This window comes from Pteropus vampyrus, unplaced genomic scaffold (assembly GCF_000151845.1).
Source record: "Pteropus vampyrus isolate Shadow unplaced genomic scaffold, Pvam_2.0 Scaffold50, whole genome shotgun sequence".
NCBI lineage: Eukaryota > Metazoa > Chordata > Mammalia > Chiroptera > Pteropodidae > Pteropus > Pteropus vampyrus.
Window position 1 is genome coordinate 6,022,577 of NW_011888831.1, and position 10,917 is coordinate 6,033,493.

Genomic DNA, 10,917 nt, shown 5'->3' on the forward strand with positions numbered 1-10,917 from the left:
TCTCAATAGATTTGTAAATTGGTGAATTGCAACATTTGGCATCTTGGTTGGCAAGACTGTCAATCGTATATGAAAGAGTAGCCAATTATCCTTGAAGAGGGGGTTTTCCTAGTATAAGAAAGAAATCATACATCATTCTGATTACTCAGACGAATAAAAGATAAGATGTGTCATTTACATTGGGTCGCTTGTGAGTCTTTATCCCCTGGGTATTGATAGAAAGATGCATTTGTAGGAAGATGTTAGTAGAGTTTACCCAATAAGAATAGCTAAGAGAAGAAAAAAAAGGTCTTTAGATTAAACTCTTGATAACACTTAAAAGGAAAGCTGAGAAAGAAGAGGCAGTGAAAGATATTGACAACTATTGAACATAGGAAGTTCCTAGGGCTGTGCACCTGCATGTTGCTGGCCTGACTCCTTTTACAAGCCTCTACTGCTGTGCACACACCTGCAGCAAGCCCCTACAGCCCCACAAGCATATACCAACAGCTAACATCCCTATAGCTGCTGGTGGGCCCAGATTTAAATTTAACTTCTGTCATTGGTCTACATGGCTCCACTCACCTACAGTTAACCTTACCATGCTGCACTTTCAAGGTGCCTGCCTCAATTCCCATCACTGACTTTCACTGGTGAGCACATGCCCATGACTAGCCTCTATAGCAACAAAAGTACACATTGACAGCCAGGGACCTTGCAGCTACTTGTGGCACCTGAAGTTAGTCCCAGCTCCTAGTGCTGACCCTGGCCATCACCACTGCACATGTGTCTGCATCCAGCCTTTGCAAATGGCCCTGCATCCAAACATGTGCATACCACTGGATCCAGCCACCACCATCACCAAGCATAGTTCTTAGCATTTAAATACCTCAACACACCTTGCAGCCACTGTGGACTACCCACAGCTCTCATCAATGATCATGCAGTTGCTGATGTCATGGGCCACAGCTGCACCAGCTGATGAGACACTATGTTCCCCCTCAATCCAGAGGCACTACATGCCCTCACACTTGGCACCTTCTATCACTAGATCTAGGATCACAGCATGTTCCAGCATGCCTCTGCCTGAAGGTGAAGGTCTTTCTCTACCAAAGTCAGTTTATAAAGCCTAGAAGAGGTGACTGCTTCTTCAAATGCACAGACACCTACAAAGGCTAGAGGCATCATAAAGAATCAGGGAAACAAGACATCACTACAGGAACACAATAAACTTCCAGTAATGGACTCCGAAGATGTGAGAGTCACAAAATGCCTAACAAAGAATTCAAAATAATTATTCAAAAGGTACTCATAGAGCTACAAGAAAACACGGATAAATAATTTAATGAAATAAGGAAAACAATACAAGCATGAAATAAGTTCCACAAAAAGATAGAAAACATAAGAAAGAACCAAACAGAAATTTCTGAGCTAAAGAATACAATGACTGAAATAAAGGTTTCAACAGAGAGCTTTAACAACAGCCTAGACCAAGCAGTAGATAGAATTCACTAACTCTAACACAGATCATTTGAAATTATCTAGTCAGAGAACAAATTTTTAAAAAATGGAGAATGAAGAAAGTGTAAGGGACTTATGGGACACCATTAAGAGAGGCAATCTATACATTATGAGAGTCTAAGGAGGAGAAAGAGGCAGACAGCTTATTTAAAAAAATAATGTCTGGAGAGATTTGGACATCCAAGTTTATGAAGTTCACAAGTCCACAAATAAATTCAACTGAAGGAGATCTTCTCCAATGTGCATTATATAAAACAGCCAAAAAAGTCAAAGACAAAGAGAGAATTTTGAAAGCAGCAATAGAAAATAAGCTATCACTTACAAGGGAACCCCATACAACTTAACAGATTTCTTAGTAGAAACCTTACAGGCCAGGTGAGAGTAGGTTGTTATATTCAAAGTGCTAAAAGGAAAAAATTGCTAAACAAGAATATTCTGTCTGGCAAAGTTATCCAGAAATGAGGGGGAGATAAACAAACAAAAGCTGAGGGATTTCATCACCACTACAACTTTCTTACAGGAAATGCTGAAAGGAATTTTTCCAGTTGAAATAAAAGGATACTAATTAGTGTCATGATAACCTATAAAAATATAAAACACAATGGCAAATACAAATATATAGTCAAATTCAGAATACTCTAATACTGTAATATGGCGGTATGTTAATCACTTAACTCTAGTACAAAGGTTGAAGGACAGAAGTACTAAAAATAACTATGGTTACAATAATTTGGTAATAAATATATAATATAAAAAGATGTACATTGTGGCATCAAAAACATAAAATGTTGGGGGGGCAGTAAAAGGGTTTTTATATGCAATTGAGGTTAAATTGTTATATCAGCTTAAAATAAATTGTTTTATCTATAAGACGTTTTCTGTAAGCCTCATGTTAACCACAAAGCAAAACCCTGCAGTAGATGTACAAAAGATAGAGCAGGGAATCAAGGCATACCACTGTAGAAAATCAACAATTCACAAAGGCAGGCAAAAAGAGAGGGAGAAACAGCCAGAAAACAATAAAATAACATTAGTGGTAAGCCCTTACCTATCAATCATTACTCTCAATATAAAGGGATTAAATTCTCCATCAAAATGCATACAGTGGCAGAATAGATTAAAAAACAAAACAAACAACAACAAAAAAACAATATCCAACTATATGCTGCCTACAAGAGACTTGTATCAGCTTTAAGGACATATGGGCTCAAAGTGAAGGGATGAGAAAAAATATTTCATGCAAGTGGAAACCAAAAGAGAGCAGAGGTACTATACCTATATCAGATAAAATAGATGTTAAGCCAAAAACAATGAGACAGTCATTATGTATAATAAATGGGTCAATTAATCAAGAACTATGGGTTGCAGAATTACAATATTAATTGAATTTACAGTCCAGCCATGTGAAAATTTGGGCACTGATAGGGAAGAAAGGGGATGCTGAAATTTGGAATGGGGACATTTAATTGGATTAGGAAACTGATAATGGTAAACTCCTGAGTCAAACTCTGAGCCTCTTTGCCAATGGAAGCAGTTTATCCACCTGTATTTGTAGAAACTAACCTTTCTTAATTGAAAACCTTCTAATAATCTCATCTGGGACAATTACTTTGCAAAGGGATGCACATTTTCCTCAAGACTCACCGCAACCACTTCTTACTTCTAGTAGACTCATAACTAAAATCAGATCTTAAAATGTGCCAGCAGGGAAAATGCAAAGTCTGACCAGGAGATAATATTGTTTTTATAGCAAAAGATTTTCGCTATTTGCCTTATACAGTGGCAGAAACCCAGGGAATATGTGTGAGACAATATTATAAGAGAGTTAAAGAGCACAGAATATAATACTGAGTTAATTATAATTTCTCGATATGGATACACTTATCAGAAAATAAGGATTTAATGTGTTAATATCTACATGTGGAAGTGACGCTAACCATTTACTTGGTAAGTTCACTGAAATTTTGACTCCACAGTGGCCTATGTTTAATTGAGATACCAGAAATTCCCTGACATAATGTAAGAAGAAATCCAAAGGCTTAGGTAAGATAGGCATGTTGTAGTAGATTTATCACATATAACCTACATTCCCCCGCGCCCCCACCACCCAGTATCTGTCTAGAGAACTCTGGGAACATCCCTTTACTAAGGCATTGAAAGATACGGTAGAGAGTAGGAGTACTTACATCCTTGAAAAGCTCTATGGTAGCTTTCTTCCATAGACTAGGCATGATAGGATGACCCAAAGTAGCAGAGGCCAAATGCCAGTGGTGGGTACATTTACCATAAAAAGAAGTAGAGATATAGTGGTAATCAGATGCTTTGACCTTTAGTGATCTTTATTATTAAATGATTATGGTGGCTGTAGGAATAAAGTAGATAGTCAGACTACTAAAATGTTGATCATCTACACACAGTATTAATATATGGTGGCCAAAAATATGACTTTAGTCACTATAGTGGAGAGTTCTGACTTCCCACCCAGTTTCCAGACCTAAGCCCCTTAAATGAAAAGAAGGCTAGATTCTCTTAAGGAAGCACTGCCATTAGTATATACTGAAAATCTTCCTCTAAGTCTTCTCCACAGGGACCTGTGGCCATTTCCTAATGACTGTGTGTTAAGGAAAAAGAAATATCTAGATTTTTCTAAACACTGACACTAAAATGATATTAATTCTTGGGGACCCAAAAAAGACTGCAGTCTTACAGTTTAAGTGGGGACTTGAGGTAAACAGGTGAGAGTCTTAACTCAAGTTTGAATCACAGTAAGCTGAGTAGGTCCATAGAACCACTCTGGTAATTTCATCAGTTCCTGGATATATAACTAGAATAGATACCTGGTAACTGGCAGAATTTCCATATTGGCTCTCTGATCCTGGAATAAGCACCATTATAATATGAAGGGACAAGTCGAAGTCCTTAAGAACCTCCCTCTCCCACATACACACATACCAGGAGATTAAATAAAAATTATTGCTTTCCTGTAGTGGCATAATGGGGGATTACAGAGATTAGTGACACCAATAAAGATCTGAAAGAAGCAGGAGTGATGAAACCTATCTCAAGCTAATTTAACTTGCCTGTTTGGCCTGTGAAGGACTGGATAATTACAAATGACTGTATTATTACAAATAACTGGAGAATGACTGGATTATTACAAATTTAATCAGGTGATACCTCCAATTACAGCTGTTCTTCCATATGTAGTATCTTTACTAGAGCAAAACAACATAGCCCTTGCAACCAAGTATGCAATTATTGACCTAACAAATGTTTATTTCTCCATACAAATTGTCAAGAAACACCAGAAGCAAGTTGCTTTTACTCAGCAGGGCCAACAACATAACTTCACAGTCTTGTCCCAGGGCTCCATCAATTCTCTTGCTCTTCGTCATGGTCCAGAGATACTGAGCATCTTGATCTTCCACTCAACATTGAGTTGGTCTGGTACATTGATGGCATTATGTTGATTGAATCTGGGGACCAAGAAGTGACAAGTGGGAAAAAAGTAAGAGCTATCAGAATCAAGTATAATTTATGCTTGTAAATTTTGAATTGTGAAATTGTTTTAAATTTATCGCTTATTTGTATAAAACAAATTATCATCAATAATGACTACAATAACAATAACAATAATGATCGTTGTTAAACTGTCCCGTTCAAGAATTACATGCAGTCATTTCAATCACAAAACCCTACATAAAAAAGTTACATTTATAGAAATAATCTCAGGTTTTTCATTAAAAATTTGAGAAGAATTTGGAAGCTTACATAAATTTAATATTTATCATCTTTTTAATCTTATTTTTCTCATTATAATTAATCATATTAAGAAAATATTTTTTTCACCGAGCCACATGTAGTTGCCTCCAAATCCGCTTTAATTTATTCCAGTATGCTGTACAAATATCATTTCTATGGATGTCATGATATGAAAAAAGGTTGAGAACCATTGCTTCCAATTTTAGACCAGGATTCTTAACCTTGCCCCCCCCCCCCGCCCAATGGATTTCAGTGAAATATGTAATTGTATCTTTCAGAGAGAAGGTTAATAGTTCTCATCAGGTTCTCAAAGCTTAAGAGCCAGTTGATCTCAGAAATTTGAAAAGTTCCTTTATAATTTCACCCCTGAAGAAATGATGATACAAGTTAAGGGTTAAATAAACTCCAAGGGCACAAGTAGGCCTCTATTATCACAGGTGGGAGAAAAAAGGTGCTATAAATGTAACTAGGAGGACTTTTATCTCTGGCTAACTCTCTTGGGAATCCTGCTCTTAGCCCCTTTCTTCTCAAATTCATCTAGCATAGTAAGAAGATTCTAGGATTTTCTCTCTATTTTAAGTAGATACCTCCTCCCTCTGATCACCAGAAGACCAAGTAGGAACCAGAGTGGAGCCCAGAAAGAGGTAGATATAAATGGGGCAGAGGATATAGATTTCAAATGTTCGCATGACATCCAACTCAGTTCACAAAGTAGCTATATATTAGGATCTGCAGTCAAAGCCAGAAAACCAACATCATAAAGCATACATTTGCCCAGAACTTCTCTTCTGTGTTTTTAAAGCACTTTGTACATATCTAGACTTCTATATACGTGTCTCCTTTGGAGCCTAGCAGAGGTGGCTGAAGCCACAGTACCACTAAACCTTATTGTAATTTTTTGATGTGGTTTTCCCTCCTAACAAGCTATAATCCCCTAAAAGGTAAATAGATTCTTATATTGTTCTTAAAAGTGTCTAGTATATAATACACACTAAATATTTTCTCAATTAATGGTGAATAAATTAATGAACATGTACCAAAAATTTCTAAATCTTAGTTTCTTTAAAAGGTTATATACCAGGAAGAGATATTCCCCCTGTAAATTAACAAACTAACTTCCTGATACAAACTTAAAGTAAATTTGGGTACTTTATAATCCCAGTTTTGACCAGGATTTCATTACCTCAGATATGCTGAATGAAGGTGTTCTATACTCACCTACAGATGAGACATGTCTTGACCACTAATCTACTTTTATTATTAAAAAAAGGTATGAATCACATCTTTTAGTTCTTTTTATTCCCTTTTTGCTTGATACTATTTTCTCCACATAGGGTATACTCAGCAGAAGCTGACTGAACTTGGAAGAAACTTTAGAGAATAACGATCTTACTCACATACAAGGCTTTACAGTTTATCCTGCACTGTATCATGCATTATCTCATTTGATTGCAAGAATCCTTAGTTAGGGCTCCATTGTAGAGATGAAGAAACTAAAATTCAAGAAGTTTAAATGGACCTCGAGATAATCATGCTAAGCAAAATAAGCCAGACAGAAAAAGTTGAAAATCATATAATATCACTTACATGTGGGATATAAACCTAAAAGCAACAAATGAACAGGACAAACTAACAGAGACTCATGGACATGAACTATAGACTAGTGGTTACCAGAGGGTAGGGGTTGGGAGAGGAGGGGGGAGGTAAACAGGATAAAGGGAATCAAATATAGAGGGGTAGGAGGAAGTTGAAGGGGGTAAAGAGGATCAACTATATAGTAGCTGAAGGAAACTGGACTTTGGGTGGTAATCACACAATAGAATATATAGATGTCAAATTATAATGTACACCTGAAAATTATATAATTGTATTAACCAATGTTATCCCAATAAACTTAATTAAAAAAAAAAAGAAATTCAGTACACACACACACACACACACACGAAGTTTAAGCCACTTGCTTAAGGTTTTAGAGCTGGAACTAAAAGCTAGGTCTTCTGATTTCTATAGCTGAGCTCTTTCCTACTGTAAAATAAATGGAATTGTCATCTTCCAAAAGAATTTAAGATTTTATTGCTACAACACTTTGTAGCAATATAAATACTAAAGTACATCACTAAGACGTATTGATTTGAATACATTTTCTAGAATGATACTTTGGTTTATAAATCACGTTTCATTTATTTGAGTTCATTCAGCTTTCGGCTATGTATATTTCTTGGCTATGCATATACTTCCTGATTGGTCTCCTAAGCTTTGGTTCAAAGTTCTTCTGAACTTTATCTACTCTTTTCCTGTTTACCACGTGGCTATGGGAAAAACACAGTCAAGACTGTTTAACTTTTGAACCATATATCTTTAAATCTGTCTCGCAGGCACTCTTGACCACCACCAGGGGGCAAAAGCCTACAAGCTGGCTTCTCCGTAATACATTTCTACATAGGACTGTACTGTACAGGGACCCTCTCTGTGTCTGATTCTTGATGAAACCTCCTTGCTAATTATTTCAACCACAGGGCCCCAGGGAGAGAACAAAGGCTCAGCACAGAGGGCTCTAGTGGCACTTACTCATACAGAAGCCAGAAAGAGGTCATGACAGCTCTGTCAGTTTAAAAGCAGCAATGAGATCCAAGAGTTTGAGTGACAAATAGAAGGTGGGCTTTAATAATTGCAAACTCCTGAATGTGTATTTTCTACAGCTTTGGTGTGTATGGTGGCATTTACTAGCTCATCCACTCAAATTGAGAAATAGCTTTGTCAGTTCTCTTTCTCAGTGTAATCAATGGTGTTTACATAGTGCGATCTTTTCCCCTTTTTAATCTTGATTTTTCATTACCTTCGTGGCTTATATTCTGCTGACGGTGTCATTTGAAAAATTATTCCTTATTATAAGAATATTTAATCTACATTTCATGCATATCTATGAAGTAATGAAATCTAAAGACAAAGAGAAGAAACCTCAAGAAGCAAATCCTTTCTAAGAGAATTTCTTCCCAGCAGGAAGCAAGTGGGAGGTAAATAGTAGGTTGGACTCTTACAACTCTGTGATCCCAGCTTTCTCGGCCTCCCAAGCTCGCTCACCCTCTCTTCACCTCAGGAATAATGAATGAGTCCTTAGGGGCCAGGGTAATAGAGGAAGCATGAGGCTACCATTAGGCTTCCTAAAGTATAAAATTAAAAATCTTCCTTCCAAAAAGTCTCATCACAAAACATGGACTCTGAATCTGAAGGGTGGGAAAACTCAGAAAAAGCCTCCGAGAGCCGGGTCTAAGGGGGATAAAACTGGTCGCGACCAGAGCGTACTAGCCCAGTTACTCCCACCCACGCTCAGGGAAAGCGTTTGAACCCCTGCGGAGCCCTCTCCCAGAAAACGAGTTTGCGTCAGGTTTTCACCTCGGCTTCTTTTCACTAAGGTTGGTTAAGCTGTGCGCCCCACCTCACAAAATGGTTGTCTCGGAGGAGTGGGCACTCCAGTGGCCCCAGTCTCGGAAGCCCTCACCTCACCCCACTCCCCAGGCCCCTGCGGGCAAACGGCGCGATTCCTGCGTGGAGGAAACGGGGAGGGGGCGGTGTCCTGAGGCGCACACTCACGGCCAGCTTCCGGCAACTCAAGGGTTACGGCGAGGCGGTGGCGCGCGCCGAGGGGAGAGGCGGTTGCTGACAGGTGGCGCCTGCGCACTGGGAGCGCTCATTGTGCCCCGCAGCTGCCGAACCGCCCGCCAGCCCGCCCGCCCGCCAGCCCGCCAGCCGCCCGTTCGGCGCGTCAGTCTGCGAGAGTCCAGTGGTGGGTGCGGAGCCTGCAGCCGTTCCCGTGGCCTCCTCCTATTCCCCGTTCCCCTCACCTCTACCCCTACACTCCTTTCCCCATTCCGGCTCCGTCACCCTCCCGTCCCCCACACTCAGGACAAGAATGCCCTGCCCGGAACAACCCAGCAGCGCCTAGATGGCTTTGGTCACGGTCCAGCGGTCGCCTACCCCCAGCACCACCTCCAGCCCCTGTGCCTCGGTGAGTCCCTCTTGGCGGCCGCTCCGCTCGCTTCTGTCACTGCGGCTCGGCTTTGCCTCAGCGGGTCCCGCCGAGCGCCAGTGCGCACGCGCCGCGCCGCTTCCCAGGCCTTGGCACTCGGCTGCCGCGAACCCCCCACACTCCCCATCTTAGAGACAAGCTGCCGGACGTTGATTTTTGCCCCCATCACTCTGTGCACCTAGCTCTCACAATCCTCGCCCGAACCTCCCTGTGGCATGCTTGCCTATGGCTTGAGCACTTCCTTTCGGGAATGAGTCATTCTGGCTTTTCTTCCTCCCCCTTCCTTTACCCTCTTCCTCTGCTGCAGGGAGAGGACCATGGGACAACTGCGTTGCCCCTTATACCCACCCACGTCCCCTCACCCACACCCATTTCATGGACCCGTTCAATATTCGCATACTGCACGCCCTTCTTCAGGTTCTCCGTGGTGTGTGTCTTCCCTCTAGTCACTTGCTGTCTTTCTTGTGATCTGTACTGTTCAGGCTTCGTTGGACAGCTGAACGATAGTTACTCCTTGGTTTCTTCCCTCCTCCCCTCCCCCAAAGTGTAGTTGTGATTTCTGCTTCTTGGACCTCTTACCTTTCCTCTACGGGGTCCCGAAGCATCTGGCGCTGCTTGATGACCAGTGCCAATTCATTTACATCTTACAGACATTTATGCCTTACACTCATTGCTCATGATCGTTCTTGTTCTTGGGTTGTATTTGTTTGGCTCGTTAGTTCAGATGCCTATGCCAGTGAAGCATGCTTCCAGCGGGAAAACACCCAGTAACCAGCCTTTTCCTGCAGGGCCCTTCTTTGCCTTTGCTCCTAGCCCCACCCCCACTCCTTTACACTCCATTCTTTTAGGCTTTATTTTAGAAACTATTTATTTTTCAAAATAAAATATTGCACCAGAAGGGCGGAATGGGATCTTTAAAAAAATCCAGATGTTTTAGAAATAAACCGAATGAAAATATGGGCAATTGGAAAAACCACTTTAACTTTCTATAGAATTGTAATTTTTAAAAGTGTTGGTGGATTTTAGTAGTTTCAAGTTGCAAAAAGGTATTCAATAAACACTGTCACTTTACATTGTAAAAAATTGAGTTACTCTTAATATTCATATGTTAACTGAGGTGTGAGCTTTGATATCTTGAAAATATACTGGCTCATAATTTCAACATAGTTTCCTGAATTTCAAAATTTTGTTGTGTACAGTGGTGGTTTCTTCTTTTTGTTTTCTGAGCTTTCTTTTGCATTTTGACCAAATTGACAAATATATCCTAAGTGATTATATTTCAAAGGTTAACTTACCTTGTGTTGTTCCACAGAGCAGAACTAGAGTCTTTGAGTAGAATTTCAGTGAGGCCCAGTTATTATAAGGAAGAATTTTGTAGCAATTGCAAAATAGTCCCCATTGCTGAAATTATTCAAGCAAAGACTGGAGGACCTTTTGCCTAGGAGGCAATAGAAAGTGTTCCTGTAATGGGGGACTTCTAAGGCTCTTTCCAACTCTTTAGATTCTGTGATTTGAGAATAATTGCACTTCAAAGCTGGGAAACATTTTAAGGTCCTCTAAAGACAAGTATCATAGGGATAGAAATTTAATACACAGTACTTTATTTTTATATGTAGTACTTTATGTTA

At 39.9% G+C, this 10,917-nt stretch overlaps 1 protein-coding gene across 1 annotated transcript in view; it reads right to left on the minus strand.

Moving 5' to 3' along the window:
* EFCAB5 (EF-hand calcium binding domain 5) overlaps nucleotides 1-9,679 on the minus strand; it is a 119,723-nt gene extending 110,044 nt beyond the window's left edge. Inside the window, exons 1-3 of the mRNA XM_023530372.1 lie at nucleotides 9,238-9,679; nucleotides 6,660-6,755; nucleotides 3,687-4,976 (exon numbers count right to left, since the gene is read on the minus strand). Coding sequence (XP_023386140.1) covers nucleotides 3,687-3,731 — 45 coding nt within the window. The 5' untranslated portion in view covers nucleotides 3,732-4,976; nucleotides 6,660-6,755; nucleotides 9,238-9,679. The remainder of the gene's footprint in view (nucleotides 1-3,686; nucleotides 4,977-6,659; nucleotides 6,756-9,237) is intronic.
* Nucleotides 9,680-10,917: the final 1,238 nt, after the last annotated feature.